The sequence below is a fragment of the Erinaceus europaeus genome, chromosome 19 (genome assembly GCF_950295315.1).
Source record: "Erinaceus europaeus chromosome 19, mEriEur2.1, whole genome shotgun sequence".
Lineage (NCBI taxonomy): Eukaryota > Metazoa > Chordata > Mammalia > Eulipotyphla > Erinaceidae > Erinaceus > Erinaceus europaeus.
Window position 1 is genome coordinate 67,421,624 of NC_080180.1, and position 18,983 is coordinate 67,440,606.

General features: G+C 46.8%; 1 protein-coding gene across 13 annotated transcripts in view; it reads right to left on the reverse strand.

Annotated features, from left to right (window-relative positions):
* Nucleotides 1–14,572, reverse strand: part of BLTP1 (bridge-like lipid transfer protein family member 1) — a 165,083-nt gene extending 150,511 nt beyond the window's left edge. For 7 of the 13 annotated variants that reach the window (XM_060179118.1, XM_007536354.3, XM_060179124.1 and 4 more), the window contains exons 1-6: nt 14,452–14,571; nt 12,795–12,873; nt 8,120–8,261; nt 7,410–7,526; nt 5,139–5,217; nt 3,096–3,160 (exon numbers count right to left, since the gene is read on the reverse strand). In XM_060179118.1, the coding sequence (XP_060035101.1) occupies nt 3,096–3,160; nt 5,139–5,217; nt 7,410–7,526; nt 8,120–8,228 (370 nt within the window). In that variant the 5' untranslated portion in view covers nt 8,229–8,261; nt 12,795–12,873; nt 14,452–14,571. Of the gene's footprint in view, nt 1–3,095; nt 3,161–5,138; nt 5,218–7,409; nt 7,527–8,119; nt 8,262–12,794; nt 12,874–14,451 lie in introns of all 13 variants that reach the window. The other 6 variants (XM_060179114.1, XM_060179119.1, XM_060179117.1 and 3 more) reach the window with 1 other exon arrangement.
* Between the last annotated feature and the right edge of the window lie 4,411 nt (nt 14,573–18,983).

Here is an 18,983-nt window from a genome sequence, read left to right on the forward strand (position 1 = left end):
GAATCTAGATATTTTTTCCTCACTACTTCCCAGGTAACAGGCGAAAAATAAAAGATAAATAAATCCAATTGCCACCCCACCCCCCAAGAAAAAAACTACTATTTAAGAGCTATAGCTTTTTTGGTATTTGTTTAAATAGTTCTTGACCTGGGTTCCCTCCAGTGTCTTCAGATTTATCACAGAATTAAAAGCTAAAGCAACCTTTGAAAGAATTATGTCGGTGCTTTGTTGCTTTTCTTGCAATAGGCCAAATTCTTAAAATAAACTAGTAAACACACTGGTTTTTAATATATATGAAATATCTGAGTTGATATAAGTAAATACCATTTTCCTTTTATTACTTTTTACTGTTTAGTTTGGATAGAAATAAAGAGAAATTGATAGGGAAGGAGGAGGTAGAGGGGAGAGAGGGAGCAGGAAAAGGTTGAGAGGGAGACCTGCAGCCCTGCTTCACCACTTAGAAGCCCCCCGCTGCAGGTGGGGACTAGGGGCTTGAATCTGGGTCCTTGTGCACTGGGCTGCATATATTCAGCCAGGTGTGCCACCACCCAGCCCCACCATTTCCCATTTTTCTTTTTTTTTGCCTCCAGGGTTATTGCTGGGCTCGGTGCCTGCACCATGAATCCACCGCTCCTGGAGGCCATTTTTCCCCCTTTTTGTTGCCCTAGTTGTTGCAGCCTCGTTGCGGTTATTATTATTGCCATTGTTGACGTTGCTTTGTTGTTGGATAGGACAGAGAGAAATGGAGAGAGGAGGGGAAGACAGAGAGAGGGGGAGAGAAAGACAGACACCTGCAGACCTGCTTCACCGCCTGTGAAGCGACTCCCCTGCAGGTGGGGAGCCGGAGGCTCGAACCAGGATCCTTACGCTGGTCCCTGCGCTTTGCGCCACATGCGCTTAACCCACTGCGCCACCGCCCAACCCCCTCCATTTCCCATTTTTAAGCAGATCAAAGGTTCATTAGGCTTAATTCTTTCCTCAACCATCATCCACGGCATCTTCTCAAAATGCTATGGTCAAGTAACCAGCAGCTGACTCAGCTACCTCCTGGCATCCGTATCCGCATCCGCATCCGCACCCTCAAAGCACCTTCACACCCAAAGCTGCTCCACAATATTCCTCATCAACATCATGCCCCATGCATCCATTGCGTGGGCCCCAAATCCGGATATCCTTTCTTTCATGTCCCAGATGTCAGCAAGTCCTGGCTGTGTTTCTCTTCCTCCTACCCACCCTCACCCTCGCCCTCCTCCCTACCTGTCACCATCCCCCAGCACTTCTTTGAACTCAACCTCCTTGCTTTTTGAACTCAACACTCCTCAGCTCCTTATGCCTCTGCTTTGCACACTGGCAAGAATTTTCAAACACCTGTGTAAAATCCTGTCACTCTTCTGCTCCCTGACTTTCTGAAGGTTTCCCATCTTGTTCAAAGGGTAATGTCTCTACACAGCACACCACATACGCTGGCCTCCACTGGGCTACTGAAACAGGAACAGCACAGCCAGGAAGTGTTTGACCCTCGGATATTCGCAATGACTCATTTCCTTACTTGCTTCATGTTTCTATTTAAATGTCCCAACCAGTGATGCCTCTCTGGATGTCCTCCTGCAAACCAGCAATTCCTCTTCCACAGACCCTGTGTTGACTTTCCTCATTTATCCATGATATAGGTGTTTACTTGCTAGCTGTACAAATCTCTCCTAACTTAAATAAAGCAAGTTCTGTAAGAGCAGGGACTTGTTTTATAAGCTGCTATATGCTTGGTCCCTGGAATAATTATGTACAGAGGAGGACTCATTCCTATGATAGAGAAACAGCATCTCATGTGGCCTGGGAGGTGGCACAGTGGATGAAGCACTAGACTCTCGAGCATGAAGTCCTGAGTTCCATCCCCAGCAGCACAAGTACCAGAGTGATGCCTGGCTCTTTCTCTCTATCCTTTCTCATTAATAAATAAATATTAAGAGAGAGAGAAATAGCATCTCACTACAAACTGTACTGAATAAAACAAAACTAGCCACAAATCTAAGGCATTATGAAAACCCAGCACAGGAAATCATAATAAATGCAAAGTAAAATATTTTTCTATTCCTAAACTGGTCTATAAAAAATAGTTTACTGGGGCCAGGTGGCGGCGCACCTGGTTGAGCACATGTTAAAGTGCCAAAGACCCAGGTTCAAGCCTCTGGCCCCCACCTGCAGGGGGAAAGCTTCACAAGTGACGGAACAGGGCTGCAGGGGTCTCTCTCCCTTTCTATCTTCCCCTTCCTTCTTGACTTCTGGCTGTTTCTATCCAATAAATAAATAGAGATAATTTTAAAAAAAAAAAAATTTTAAGTTCATTATACATTTTTTCAAGGTTAACAGAATCTAAATACTGAACTTGAGAAACCCTGCTGGGTTTAAAACTCTGCTACATTTGAACCCAAAGTACCTTTCTCCGTCTCTATCTTCTCCCTCTTCATTCTTTTATTTACTCTTCTTTCTTGGTTGCTATTAGTCTGTACTTAATGAAAACAACCCTAAATTTCTCTACCTTTAAGTTGAAAAACAAAATCAGAAGAGAAAATACAAGTAGAACCTGCACTGGAGTTGCTGTTTTGCACCAAAGTAAAAGACTCTGTAGTGGGTGGGAGGGAGAATACAGGTCCAAAAAGGATGACAGAGGACCTAGTAGGTTTTGTATTGTTATGAGGAAAACTGAGAAATGTTATACATGTACAAACTATTGTATTTACTGTCGAATGTAAAACATTAATCCCCCAATAAAGAAATTAAAAAATTTAAAACAAAAAAAAACCCTGCTGGGGCTTTGCCACTGCAGACCACCTTTTTCAGATAGAGACAGAGAGGGAGAGAACCCCCACTACTAAACCTTCCCCCAGGGCCTAAATGCTCCCATGTGGTCGGTGCACCAAAGGCTCAGGATTGGATCACAAACACAGCAATGCAGGCATTCTCCTGCGGAGCTATTTTACCTCCCCAAACTCCAAAGCTTTCAAAGATACCTAAGTCTCTCACTAAATGTGAAACATTTCAAGATCCATAAGCAAAAAGTATAATCAGGTGACTGAAAATTTCAAACAAATACTCACCATGTTGTTTCTGCTTTGGATTATACATTTTCCACCACCGAAAAATTATAAATCCATCTTGAATTCTATACAAGATAAGTCACAACGATAATGAGTAATAGTTTGCTGAATTTTAGTTTTTATGAAAGATGAGCAACAGATAATAACTAAGGAAACACAGAAAACTATCAGCAGGACAGCAACACACCAGTATATTGCATGACCACTGTTATAAAAGCACAGAAGATCTGTGTCGCTTTCAGCTAGGCTGCTCTTTTTTTTTTTTTTTTTTTTTTGCCTTCAGGGTTATTGCTGGGGCTCAGTGCCTGCACCATGAATCCACTGCTCCTAGAGGCCTTTTTTTCCCCCCTTTTGTTGCCCTTGTTACTGTAGCCTTGTTGTGGTTATTATTGTTGTTGTTAATGTTGTTCACTGTTGGATAGGACAGAGAAAAATGGAGAGAGGAGGGGAAGACAGAGAGGGAGAGAGAAAGACAGACACCTGCAGACCTGCTTCACCGCCTGTGAAGCGACTCCCCTGCAGGTGGGGAGCTGGGGGCTGGAACCAGGATCCTTAGGCTGGTCCTTGAGCTTTGCGCCACATGCACTTAGCCCGCTGTGCTATCGTCCAAATCCCGGCTGCTCTCTTTAGGCATACTAAGATACCAGGTTACATCTAACAGAAAAGTAAATGCTAAGAGGAAAACATCTCGTTTTTAAATACTACTTTAAATAGTGTGCAGCATATAAACAAGAGTCAAGTCATAGAAGGGGGATGTCAGCACACTGAGAAAAAGCCATTGCATAGACTGCTTCACTCCACTCCTACAGAATGCCTCTCACGACTCATACGAACAGACCTGGAACCCTTTACCTCTTGCTTTTAATTTGGAAGTAATTTTAGGCTCACAAAGAAGTTGCCTCTCTTTTAAGGGGATGATACCAAATCCTAGCATCTCTCAACTTATTTTTTTTTATTTTTATTATTTTTTTAATTAAAATTTTACTCCACACAATTTCCACCACCAGAACCCCGTATCCCATTCCCTCCCCTGGTAGCTTTCCTATTCTTTATCCCTCAGGGAGTATGGACCCAGGGTCACTATGGGGTGCAGAAGGTGGAAGGTCTGGCTCTCAACATATTTAAAATTTTCAAGTTCTAGTTAAGCATCAAGTTTTATGAAAAGCACAAAAACAGACTGTTTTTCATTTCACGCTTACATAAGAGCATATCAGGCATGTTAATCATTTAGTATATCCACATTGTTTCCTTCTTAGAGTAAAACTAGAGCTGCTGACAGATGCTAAACAATTCTAAAAACACATTAACCATAAAAAGCACCTACAGTTGTGAATTCTTAACATTCCTAGTCTTTATTTTAAAAAACAAATTTGAGGAAGGTGGAGCAAAGCGCAGGGACCAGCGTAAGGATCCCGGTTCAAGCCCCCGGCTCCCCACCTGCAGGGGAGTCGCTTCACAGGTGGTGAAGCAGGTCTGCAGGTGTCTGTCTTTCTCTGCCCGTCTTCCCCTCCTCTCTCCATTTCTCTCTGTCCTATCCAAAAATAATGATATCAATAACAACAACAATAATAACTACGACAATAAAACAAAGGCAACAAAAGGGAGTAAATAAACAAATATTTTTTTAAAATTCAAGTGGGGGTAGATAGCATAACAGTTATGAAAACAGACTCTCATGCCTGAGGCTCCAAAGTCCCAAATTCAATCCCCCACACCCCCAGAAGCCAGAGCTGAGCAGTGCTCTGGTATTAAAAATAAAAATAAATTAATAAGTAATAAAAGAAATTTAAAAAAACAAATGGTCACCATGGATTCTACAACAAAAATATAACTTGTCTTTTCATCTAGGAATGAAATGAGATTGTTCTGATGAGTTGCTATTTAATCAAATTATGTCGGTCTAAATATCAGCTAAGTTCACTGACAGAAACATTTTAAAACACCAATTTATCCCATAGGCTTTCCTAGAAATTAAATTTTAATTTGCAGTTTTGAAAATCAAGTCATATGTTTTAAAAGGTTCTTTTTTTGTCATGTTTTTACCTAATAGACATGTCCTCCGTTATGTAATAGATTTCACGAACCATGACTTTTCCAGAAAGAACGGAAAAAGAAAAGGAGCCTGTGACGCAGAGAAAACAACAGTAATTAGTGCAGTTGTTTTGGACAGACAGCAGAGCTTTTACAGTTTAACCTTTTAAAGAAAAATCACTAATTAATGAGAAAGAGAGAGAGAAAAGCAGAGCTTCCCTCTGGCACAGGCAGCGCCGGAGACTGAACTTAGAACCTTCTGCCGGAGAGTCCAGCACTTTGCCCACTGTGCCACCTCTCAGGCCGCAGTTTAAATAGTCTTCCACTCAGTATACTCGGAACCACACGTGCTCTCCATACTCCTGATGTCCTGTCACTCTGCTCACATATAACAAAAGCGCCTCAGCGCATCTCTAAGGACCACACTGGCTGACGCGGCTGACGCACGTGGGCAGTGTCCTGAGTTATGCACAGCCGCTGAATAAACCCAGAACTGTGGCTATCAACAATTTTCTCCACTTCTCAGTTTCTCTAGAAATTTCCAGGACTCTCAAAAAGCAGTCATTGCTACAGATTTGCATACTAAGGGAAGATTAGTCATGTTTGAGAGAGAGTGTACTTATGTCCACTGTGAGGAGGTTAGAGTGATTCTCTGCAGTGACCCTCACCCCTTTCTCCAATGTTTTAAGACTTTCCAAAGCATATTGCTCCTAATACACACTGCTACCTGCAAACTTGTCCTGGTAAGCAGTCAGAAACTACATGATAAAGTCAACCATAAATGAAATACATGACATGATTCCAATTTTTAAATTCTTTGTTTTATTAGTGACAATGTAATTTTTAAAAATGATATTTCAGGGTATAATTTTAGCAGCATACATAGTAAGAACTGTGATCACCACACTGTCCACCACAGCTCCACGCTCTTGCCCACCCTACTCCCCACAAGCACCACAGACAGTTCTCACAAACTCCACAAGACAGCTTGTGGACACTTTTTCCCCCAAGTTCATTGGTTTTAGTCATCTGTACTCTACAGATGATAGATTTTTAAAGAAATAAGACCTTTAAGAAATACCAAAGGAAAAAAAAAGGAAGACAAAGAAGAAACAGCAAAGCTTCATCAAGCATTAGACTAATCTTAGTAAATTTCTACGACAGGTAGAAATAGGTATCAGGATTTTTCAAATTCTTTTAGTGACTATATTTTATAAGCAAGTATGTACAGAAGTTACTGTACAAACACTTTAGCAAATAACGAGCACTAAAAGCACACAACTTGCATGCCTAAGGTCCTAGACACCCTAGGGATTGCAGGTCTAATCCTTAGCACCCCCTCATGCCAAAACTGAGCAGGGCTCTGATCATTTTCTCTCATAGAAATAAATGGCTCGGGGGCAGGGGTAGATAGCATAATGGTTATGCAAAGAGACTTTCATGCCTGAGATTCCAAAGTCCCAGGTTCAATCCCCTGTACCACCATAAGCCAGAGCTGAACAGTGCTCTGGTTAAAAAAAAAAAAAAAAAAAAAAGAAAGAAAGAAAGAAAGAAATGGCTCAGGCGGTAGCACACCGGGTTAAGCGCAGGTGACAAGAAGCGCAAGGACCAGAGTAAGGATCCCAGTTCGAGCCCCTGGCTCCCCACCTGCAGGGGAGTCACTTCACAAGTGGTGAAGCAGATCTGCAGGTGTCTGTCTTTCTCTCCCTCTCTCTGTCTTCCCCATCTCTCTCCATTTCTCTCTGTCCTATCCAACAACAATGGCATCAATAACAACAATAATAACTACCACAATAAAACAAGGGCAACAAAAGGGAATAAATATTTTTTTAAAAAGAAATAATGGCTCTTAAAAAATAAGAATACGGGATGTTGGGTGGTAGCGCAGCAGGTAGGATCCTGGTTTGAGTCCCTAAGTCCCCATCTGCAGGGGAGTTTCTTCACAAATGGTGAAGCAGGTCTGCAGGTGTCTATATTTCTCTCCCCCTCTGTCTTCCCCTCCTCTCTCCGTTTCTCTCTGTCCTATTCAACAACAATAAAAAATTGGCAACAAAAGGGAAAAAAAATAAATATATAAAAAAATAAGAATGCAGTAAAGGACATCAAGTAGAGGTCCACTTCTCATCAGTGTGAGAGATATCAGTTCATTGGTTTAAACTTCATGAAACAAAAGTAAAAAGAATAAAACAATCTCTAAAAGTAAACCTGTTTACAAAATGTAAATTTATATCACATACCTCAAAATTGCATACAAGAAAAATATTCACTGTCAGTCAAACTTACCAATGTGGATATAGCCATGCTTGTATAGTCTGTTAAGAACCAGTGTTAAAATGAGACCGACATTCCGAGAATTATAGTATGTGAGATAAATAATCCATCCACAGGACAGAATGGTAGCTGTTGGGGGGGGGGGGAAATCAAAAGAATCTCATTATAGGTTTCCATTCAATCATCTTCTAATCTTCATTAAAAACGTGCTGCTAAAGACATTCATCACACAGAAGCAAATATCACAAGCTCCCCAGAGGCAGATCGTATTGCAAGCATTCTCATTTCAACCAACCACAGCTAAACCTCAATGTTGATAACCTATACATAAAAATAATAAAGCCAGTGGGTTAAGCGCACATGGCGCAAAGTGCAAGGACCAGCGTAAGGATCCCGGTTCAAGGCCCCAGCTCCCCATCTGCAGGGGAGTCGCTTCACAAGCGGTGAAGCAGGTCTGCAGGTGTCTGTCTTTCTCTCCCCCTCTATCTTCCCTCCTCTCTCCATTTCTCTCTGTCCTCTCCTACAACAATAACAGCAATGGCAATAATAACAACAACAACAACAAAGGCAACAAAAATGGGGAAAAAATGGCCTCCAGGAGCGGTGGATTCATAGTGTAGGCACCGAGCCCCAGCAATAACCCTGGAGGCAAAAAATAAAATAAGTAAATAAATAATAATAATAATAATAGTTATAAAGCACAGGAAAAGATATCTACTTACCAACCAGAAGCCAGACCACATTGGAATTGTGCTCTGTAAGAAAGTCTTCCAACTGAGTGATACTAGGAACAATACTCTCATTCCTTTGATCCATCTTTCTTTGATCCATTTCAAAACTTTCTCCAGAGCAGCATCAAAAGGTCTAAAATAATTCAAAGGTTAAATTTAGAATCAGAGATTACACTGCAAGAGTAATCACAGAAGGGGAAAAAGCAAGTTTAATAAATGTTAATATTTATTTAAATCACATTCTGGTTCCTTTAGTAACATGTATGCAAAAATACAATAAAGTATGTCAAAATTTCTGTATAAGACAATGTTTGACTTATTCATTTGTGAGAGAGAAGCCAAGCACAGTCCCACCACATGAGCTGATGGGCTGAGCCCAGGGCTTCTCCTGCTCAGCCGCCATTCCAGCACTGGGTACTGAATGTTTACGTCCTGACTTCACATCCTGAGCAGACTGCCTGACTCAATGACTATACTCCGGCTCCTGGTTCGAGCCTCCAGCTCCCCACCTGCAGGGGAGTCGTTTCACAGGCGGTGAAGCAGGTCTGCAAGTGTCTGTCTTTCTCTCCCCCTGTCTTCCCCTCCTCTCTCCATTTCTCTATGCCCTATCCAACAACAACAAGAGCAACAAAAGGGAATAAATAAATTTTTTTAAAAAATTTAAAGAGTATATTTGCTCGTATAGATAAATGATAGATGTGTTGTAGTTTTGAAATACATTTCAGAGTTCTTTGCTAGTCCTCTCTTCAAAAAGTGGAGCTAAGGTGACTTGGGAGAACTACTGCAGTTTCCAGTGGAGGGAATGGTGACACAGAATGCTGGTGGTGGAAACTGTGCAGAATTATACCCGTTATCGCATAATCTCGTAGACCAATATTAAATCACTAATAAAAAATAAATGGGGCTCAGGACTAGGCTGAGCGCAACATTACTGAGCTGAAGGAGCCAGGTTCAAGCCCCTGGTCCCTACACACAGGGGAAAGCTTCACAAGCAGTGAAGAAGTGCTGCCATAGTCTTCTCTCTCCCTCTCTCCCTCCCCTCTTGATTTCTCTGTCTCTATCCAATAAGTAAATCAAATATTTATTTAAAAAGTGGAACTCTCCCCACCTGCAGGAGGGTCGCTTCACAGGCGATGAAGCAGGTCTGCAGGTGTCTGTCTTTCTCTCCTCCTATCTTCCCCACCTCTCTCCATTTCTCTCTGTCCTATCCAACAATGACATCAATAACAACAACACTAGTAACTGCAACAATAAAACAACAAGAGCAACAAAAGGGAATGAATAAATAAAAATAAATATTTTAAAAAGTGGAGCTCAAAGACCCAGGAGGTGAAAGCAGCGTAGTGTATGCCTTCCACTTAAGAACCCTTGGATTCAATGCCAGCATCACGTGGGAGCACCATGGACAGCAGCTAAAGCAGGTGGAGCTCCAGGGATGACGGAACAGTGCCTCAGCTTCTCTAAAAATACAGAACAGCAGCCCAGGAGGTGGCTCAGTGGATAAAGCTTTAGAAAGTGAGGCACAGGAGCCAGGCGGTAGTGCAGCAGGTTAAGCGCACGTGGCACAAAGTGCAAGAACCAGCGTAAGGATCCTGGTTCAAGTCCCCGGCTCCCCACCTGCAGGGGAGTCGCTTCACAAGCGGTAAAGCAGGTCTGCAGGTGTCTGTCTTTCTCTCCCCCCTCTCCATTTCTCTCTGTCCTTTCCAACAATGACGACATCAATAACAACAATAACAATAACTACAACAATAAAACAAGGGAAACAAAAGGGAATAAATAAAATAAAATAAAAAAGAAAGTGAGGCACGAGATCCTATGTTCAATCTCTAGAACTGCATGTGTCAGAATGATGCCTTGGTTTTCTCTCCCTCTTTCTCAATAAATAAATCTTTAAAACACACACACACACAAATCTTTAAAACACAAAGATACACATACACAAGGAAATGGCTCAGATATCTTGTTCATGAACAAGGCTCCATATTCATCCCCAGCAAAACATCAAAAGAAGGAGGAGGAGGAGGAGGAGGAGGAGGAGGAGGAGGAGGAGGAGGAGAAGAAGAAGAATTTAATTACCCTCCCAAGAGTGAACCAGCCTTACCATTTCAGGGCTAAAGAGCACGGCCTAGACATATTTCTAGGTCACTAATGGCCTCACTCACTCCAGAGAAGCTGACCTCGCAGGTCCACATGGTAAGAGCCTCCAGCCAGTCACAGGAGTGAGCCATCATGCATGCAGACCGTGAAGCCCCAGGTAAGGTGCCCGACAGCTAAAGTACCAGCCAGGTCTTGTGCAGCCTAAGCCAGAAGCCACCAGCTGAGTCACTCCGAAATGCCCTATCCACAGAAACCGAGGTAATGATCTCACCACTAAGCTTAGGACAGCAGACAATTAATACACGGCATGAGAAGCTGCCTCTTCACTGGTTCGTACCTGTTATCTCCAGCTACACAATCCTCCCTTCACCCTCCATCTCCTTACCCATGAACAGCAGTAGAAGGCCTCCACCAGGAAGGCTACATGTCACACGACTGGACCCTTTCTTTCTACCATACGTAAAGAAATCCCTGGCGTGGACTCTGTGGGGCGGCCTCTCCCTGCTCTGTCAGACTTCATCTGTCTCCACAGCATCACCGCCTCCTCCTGTCCAGCACAAGTCCACCTACAGCACCCTGACCTGCACCCTTGCAGCCACCCCTTCAGCTCAGTGAGAGAGCTTGATTCATCAGTTCTTGCCTCATTTCCCCTACCTGCATGTTCTTTCTGATGGATTTTTACTCTAGAAAAAGTGTTAGCGTACCAATATTACTCATACCTTTAAAAAACAAAAGCTGTCTCTCAACGACTGTAATCTCAGTTATCCCCTCAATCAAAAAACCTAACTTCCTGAGAGAAGCAATGGCACAGCTATTCCAATGTCCTTTCTCTTTCCTGGGGTGGATCAGCTCCAGCCCACAGCTGGCATATCTATTTAAAATTTTTTGTTCTCCTTCTATGGACCTCTCAAAAGTGGCCAATCTTTCCCTCCAAGCTCAGCTCTGTCACTGATGACGTGACTCTTCCCATTCTGCTTCCTGGGTGTTTTTCTTCCACGTCATTCTTATAACTGCTCGTGTTCCCTATCTTCATTTCTCCTCTTTCTCTACATCTCCCCCATGAATGACCTCATTCATTACCTTAAATTATGTCATCTATAAACCCAGACTCCAAAAGTTATAGTTGAAGCTGGATCTTCTTAACCCACAGCCACGTACACAACCGCTTAATGACATTTCATAGCAGTCATCCTACAACGGTCTCAAACTGAACTCACCCCTTCAGCCACATCCCTTAGCCTTCCTATACTCCCTCCGGAGATGCTGCAGAATCATTCACTTTCCCAAACTGGATACCAGAGGAATCTTTTCACTTAGCCTACAACTATTGTTCAGACACCAGCATGTGCAAGAACGTTACCGTGGCTAGAAACTACTCTGACTCTGGTTTCCCTGGAGCTCACTGAATTATTTTTTACATATATTTGATAGAATAGAGAGAAATTAAGACAGGAAGGGGAGGTAGAGAAGGAGAGGGAGAGACACCTGTAGCAGTGCTTCCCCCTAGTGAAGTTTCCTCCTAATAGGTGGGGACTGAGGGTCTTGAACCTGGGTCCTTGCGAATTATAAGGTGTGCGTTCAACCAGGTGCCCCTGAATTCCGTCAATTCTCTGTCTTCTGTGCATCACCCCTAACTCCTGCTTGCACTGCCTCACTTCCTGTTCTCATACCTGAATTACTACAATAGCCTCTAACTGATCATGCCTAACTCTCCCCAATTCATCATCCAGATCACTGCCTAGCTGACATCTAATGTGTATCTGTCACGGTAGATTCCCTGAAATGTTGTCATGTGAAATGGCTAGTTTTCTTTACTTCTGATGAAACGCTGGAAGTCTGCAACGAACTCTAATTAATGAAAACAGTACACTACAATTAAGTCAGTAAGAATTCTAGCTTCCTATCAAACAGTAAGAGAGCACTCCCTTCGTTAACTAAAATAATATAAATGCAAGTGACCATCATATGGATCGTTCTCTCTTCTCAATCTTCCACAAGAGCTGAAAATTTCCTTATATAGAAAATCAAGAAAAGGAGTAAAACATTAATTCCCCAATAAAGAAATTTTTTAAAATCAAGAAAAGGTGTGGGTTCACACAAGCCTACCTTCTTGAAAGAAGTCACCGTAACCACTACAGGTGCGCTGGGCCCAAGACAGCACTAGGTGCCCTGTGGTGGACTAGGTGTTTCTCAGGCAGGCTAAACCGTGTCTTCTACTGCTTGACACTAAACTCTACTACAACAGTTCGACCACACACAACATTCTAGGAAGAACAAAGCAAAGTCAACACCTGTCTTCATTTCTAAAACCCTGTGCAAGTAAAAGAGAAAAGAATGTTGATCAAACCAGTCGGCTTCTGCCACCAATCCACAAGCTAAGCATGACTCAGTTGTCAGATATCAACAGCTCAAAGGTAGGTGAAACGACCGGCAGGTCACATTACACACTGTCACCACCCTACCCCATTCCTTCACCACTCAAGCAGGGTAAGCCACAACTAGAGCAGAACACCACAACATCTCCTTTGAACTTTGAAAATTAGATTTTGTTTTTATCCAAGATACTTACCCACAGTCATCCCTGTGTCTGCAATGCTGCTTTTCTTATTATCTTCAGATGACACGTACAGTGTTTCATCTTCACAAACCTGAAAAAAAAATTTTAACCGATATATTAAGGTGCTTTGGCCTTACCATAAGTTTTCAGCATGATCTGATTATGAATACGCCCATGCACAGGAAGTCCTTAATGCTCACCTGCAATCCATTTTCTTCTTTAGAATTCCCTAACTAGAAACATTCCTAAATCTGGAATAAAAACACCACTTCCACACATACATCTTTGAAAGGCTTTAAAACCACCACACTTGTGGAAATAGTCGTCCGATGTTCTAGCAGTCAAATCCTAGTCTGTAAATATCCTCTAAGCATGGTCTTGAAATAGTCTCTTGGACAACAGGGCACTTCCTAGACCCAGCACCTGGAAGCTTTTCTCAGATGAGAATCACCTTGCAAACTCTTGACTGTCGGGAGCAGGTTAGCCGACTGACTGACAGGGACAGAACAATGGGCGGGTCCGGCCTGGCCTGGCCTAGAGCAGACAAGCTGGACAGGGCTGTCCTGGGGCCCGGGGGCTGCGCTCTGCACGGGGCCGACCTGCCTGCGGCTCAGGGGCTGCGCTCTGCACGGGGCCGACCTGCCTGCGGCTCAGGGGCTGCGCTCTGCACGGGGCCGACCTGCCTGCGGGCCCAGGGGCTGCGCTCTACATGGGGCTCTACATGGGGCCGTGTTGGTATGCTTTCAAAACCCCTTCTGTTTCATTTGGTTTAATCCCCCCTGCATTCTATTCACATAACACTTCATTCTATTTACATAACCACTATTAACAAGCACCACCCTCCCTCCAGGGCAATGGTGGTTCAGTGGTAGGATTCTCACCTGCTCTGCCCCCTCTTTGTCACACCCTGATTTTCACCAGTCACTTTTCTCTCCACCCTCTCTGCATCGCATCCTGTTCCCACCCTACTGGGCTAGTATATTTATAAGGACAAGACTGTTTGTAGTTAGTTTAGCTCAGCTTGGTATAGATGGCGCTGCGTCCTGCATGAACAGAGATACTGCCTACAGCTCTACCATGAGTCCTCGAGTCTCTGTTCACCGCTGCGAAGCTAGCCCGGCCTGCTGGAGCTCCCCAACGTAAACAACAGGGCCGACCTGCCTGCGGCTCAGGGGCTGCCCTCTGCACCGGGCCCACCTGCCCCGCCCGCGCACAGGTGAGCACAGGTGAGCACAGGTGCGCCGGCCCGGCCCACCCCACCCCCACCCCCACGACCCGGCCCTCGGACCCAGCCTGGCCCTCGGGACCGGCCTTCCTGACCCCTGACCCCGACCCGGCCCTCCGGACCTGCCTTCCTGACCCCTGACCCCGACCCGGCCCCCGGACCGGCCTTCCTGACCCCTGACCCCGACCCGGCCCTTGGGACCGGCCTTCCTGACCCCTGACCCCGACCCGGCCCTCCGGACCTGCCTTCCTGACCCCTGACCCCGACCCGGCCCCCGGACCGGCCTTCCTGACCCCTGACCCCGACCCGGCCCTTGGGACCGGCCTTCCTGACCCCTGACCCCGACCCGGGCCCCGGACCGGCCTTCCTGACCCGGGCCTTCAGGATCCAGGACCCGGAAGATGGCTGTGGGGCCAACGGCGCGCCAGTCTCCCGGGTCCTCACCTTGCGAGCCCGGCGGTGGCGCGGAGGCGGAGGAGCGCGGAGTCCGGCCGCTGAGCCGTAGCCGACGTCCGCCAGTCCGGCTGACAGGGGCGGAGGCGGCCGGCACGGCGGCTGCGTCAACCGGCAGGCGTCTCACGTCACGGCGCAGCGCCACAGCGAGTTTCGGCTCCTCCCACGAGTCGCGGAGTCCCGCCCCTTTCCCAGGCCGGGACGGCGGATTGGCGGGGCCGCGGAAACGCACCTATCAGAATCGGAGTGGGCCGGGGGGGCGGGGCCCGGAACGGCGAGGACCTATCGGGCCGGAACGGGATGGAGCCTCGGTCGTGAGCTTGGATTTGTCCGCCGCAAGGTTGGGGCGGGGCTTTGTCGGGGTTGGGGCGGGGCCTCCACGGAAGGCGGCCCTAGGTGGGCGGGGCCTGCTCTCGGGGCGGGAGCGCGGCTGAGCGGGCGCCTGGCTGCTTGCCTGAGGACCTGGTGCGGCGGCTGAGCGGGCGGGCGCTGAGCTACTGGTCCGCGCCGTCGAGCGGGACCCCAGGAGCCTCGCAGTGAAGGAGCAGGTGGCCGGCCCCGCCCGCTGTGCCGCGCCCCTCCCGCCAGGTGTACGCGCCCCGCCCCCCGCCCGCCAGGTGTACGCGCCCCGCCCCTCCGCCAGGTGTACGCGCCCCACCCCCCCCGCCAGGTGTACGCGCCCCGCCCCCGCCCGCCAGGTGTACGCGCCCCGCCCCACCCCCGCCAGGTGTACCGCGCCTGCCAGGTGTACGCGCCCCGGGCCCCCCCCCCGCCAGGTGTACGCGCCCCGCCCCCGCCCGCCAGGTGTACCGCGCCCACCAGGTGTGCGCGCCCCGCCCCCGCCCGCCAGGTGTACGCGCCCCGCCCCCCAGCCAGGTGTACGCGCCCCGCCCCCCCGCCAGGTGTACCGCGCCCCGCCCCCGCCCGCCAGGTGTGCGCGCCCCGCCCCCCCCGCCAGGTGTACGCGCCCCGCCCCCCGCCCGCCAGGTGTACGCGCCCCGCCCCCCCCGCCAGGTGTACGCGCCCCGCCCCCCGCCCGCCAGGTGTACCGCGCCCCGCCCCCGCCCGCCAGGTGTGCGCGCCCCGCCCCCCCCGCCAGGTGTACGCGCCCCGCCGACCTGGAAGCGAAAGGCTCTTCTATTGCAGCCAAGGCAGCGGCGTCCCGTCCCGTCCGCTCCCGGGCAGAGGAGCTCAGCTCAGGTGTCTGCGCAGGTAGTCGGCACATCAGGACTGGAAAGCAGAAGCGCACAGCCCGGTGAGGCTCCCAGGCGGTGCCCGGGAGGCACCTGGAAACGCTGTCATGCCAGCCTGCAAACAGCCGGCCAGGGCCGGCCCGTCACTGCTCGCGGCTGCTTTGTTCTGTTTGGTGAGAACGTGGCCGGCGCGGGTCACTGGTGCTGCCGGGCCCAAACCTGGGGTTTCTGGGCTGCAGGTCCGTGCACCACCCCTCGGTGGGGGACGACCACTTTATTTTGTGGACGCCACCTCACATCTCTGGGGTAATGCTCTTACCGCCCTTCCTTGCTTCCATTTGACAAGTTAAATTAGAAACTAAGGTACTTGCTGGGGCCAGGTGGTGGCGCACCTGGTTAGGCGCACACATTACAGTGCTCAAGGCCCCGGGTTCGAGCCCCTGGTCCCCACGTGCAGGGGGAAAGCTTCACGAGTGGTGAAGCAGGGCTGCGGGTGTCTCTGTCTCCCTTTCTATCTCTCTCCCCTCTTAATTTCTCTGTATCAAATAAATAAAAATAATTTTAAAAAGAAACTAAGAGGTCAGCTAACTTGGAAAGGGGCGTTGAGCCTCTGGCCCCTGGCCCACAGCTGGAGCTCCCCAGCGTCTCAGTCAGGACAGAGCCCCACACCGGAGTTTCTGGTTCTCACCCACCTCACATTCTCATCAGGCAGCTCCTCTCTTCCCTTCACAGGAGATCATTAGAAACCAAAAGCTTGGGGGTCGGCCGGTAGCGCAGTGGGATAAGCGCACATGGCGCAAAACGCAAGGGCCGGCGAAGGATCCCGGTTCAAACCCCCGGCTCCCCACCTGCAGGGGCGTTGCTTCACAGGCGGTGAAGCAGGTCTGCAGGTGTCTGTCTTTCTCCCCTTCTTTGTCTTCCCCTCCTCTCTCCATGTCTCTCTGTCCTATCCAACAACAATGACATCAGTAATAACAACAACAACAAAAATCACTACAACAATAAAATAACAAGGGCAACAAAAGGAAATAAATAAATATTAAAAATAAATAAATAAAAGAAACCAAAAGCTTTACTTAAAGCCAGTCGTAATTAAACACCTGAGCTACCACACTAAGCTCTAGTGCAGATCAGGAAGTGGCTACAACAGAAAACAGGAAGACTGCTATGCTCCTAGGCTCTATTCACAGGGGCCAAAGCTCGAGGGAGGGAGGCAGCCTAAGTGCAGCAGTGAGTGCAGAGAGGCTGTAAAGGCCACACCCAGCGAGGAGGTCTTGGCTTTCACGACAGGAATCAGGTGGAATCACGACGGGAATCAAAGATAACCCTCAGAGGTTAAAAATTAATGCAGTTCCAACCAAAAGACAGACTTTTTTTTTTTATCTCTATCAAAATGATACAAGGAACAGGTGTGCTTCTATCAATAGAAAGAACAAGTTGTTGGGGAAACATACCTCCATAAATGAGGGAGAGAGACTGTAGGGAAGAGCTCACCCAAACAGAAAACCTGGTGCATTGGTTTTATTTTTGATGTTAGTAAATATGCAAACTAAAATTATAATCCCCTCACTTTGACTTTCATTCACATCTCCAAGAAAAAAAAATCTGAGTAACAGCAACAGTGAATGACAGCAAAAGGTGCCCAACTGTCTTTATAAATGGCACAAAGAAATTAATTTCATTGAGTGCACTTACATCCCATTTTATTCTTTAATCAGTTTTTCTGTTACTATCAAATACTGAGCATCCTATGATTGAGTTATTGTAATGAAAAAACTTAAGACTTCAGCAACACACACAATTCTCATTAGCATTTTTATGGATTAGATTGAATATTAGGAACACCAATCAGAAAGTTGACATTTTCATTGAAACAATGTATTGTCATTTGTCACTATACACCAAAGATATAATTCTCAAATGTACATTTTCATTAAAATCTAATTATTTCCTTCCCCATAAACTCCTACTTCAATATCATGAAATTGAATCACTACCTCATTCATACAGATCTCAGAGTCACTGTCATTTTTTCCTACACTAGTATGGTAATGCTTTACAAATCAACAAATTGTAGCATAATTCATCTCAATTTTGTATAAACGAATCGTCTCCCCAGCTGCTAACACAAATGCTAACATGCTGAGATTAGGTTGTGTGCTCTGGTGTCTGAAAGTACTTTAAAAGCCACTCTCGGGAGTCGGGCGGTAGCGCAGTGGGTTAAGTGCAGGTGGCACAAAGCGCAAGGACCGATGTAATGATCCTGGTTCGAGCCCTGGCTCCCCACCTGCAGGGGAGTCGCTTCACAAGTGGTGAAGCAGGTCTGCAGGTGTCTGTCTTTCTCTCCCCCCTCTGTCTTCCCCTCCTCTCTTCATTTCTCTCTGTCCTACCCAACAATAACGACAACAATAATAACAATAAAACAAGGGCAACAAAAGGGAATTAATAAATAAACATTTTTTTAAAAAGCCACTCTCTTTGGGGTCATGAGAAAAGTCACACTTGAGAAGAAACTGAATGAAAGGAAAAACAATTTTATGTCAAGTGAGGCCTGTATGATAGATGCTGCATGTCATGGTAGCTTCTTTACAGGTCATGCTTTCAGTTCTGGAGGAAAGATGCTAGAATGACTTTCCTGAGTGGAGAAGACACTGGTGCTGGAATTTTGGTCTCTGTGAAAGAGAACGCAGACACACATGAATGGTCTAAAAGTGCCTTCATTTTATAGACACGGACCTACTACAAACATCTGTCCTGAGGTCAAGGGAGATAGCACATGGTCATGTGCAAAGACTGTTATGCCTAAGGCTCCCAAGTTCCAGGTTCGGTCCTTAGAACCACCGTACACCAGAGCTAAGCAGTTTCTGTTAACTTAAAAAAAAAAAATCAGTCTCCTTCCAAAGTGAAACTTTTTTATACTGTGTAAAAACTATAGTATGTCTTTATTAACCAATGCTAACCAGAAATATAGAAAATGGGACAGCATTAGCAAAGCCTCTATCCAAATAATGTATAAACTTTCGGGGGCTTGTTTTAAAGAATATCTGAGCTTGTGAAGAGGTAACAGGCTCTCCATGTGCCAGGCTTGCATCTGAATCACATTTATTACATAATCCCTTGCAATTCTGCCAATATGTGTGGCTGCCGACATCAGCAGCTCAGGCGACATTACACATTGTATGTCGGTGAAGAGAAGCCCCCAGTAACTAAGTGAGTAATGTGCAGACGCAGGCCGTGGTAGACACTAAGCCACAGACTGGCACAACAGCCCACCTGGTAGGGTGCCTGCTTTGCCCCTCACCTGCCCAGGTCCGAGCCCTGGCTACTCCT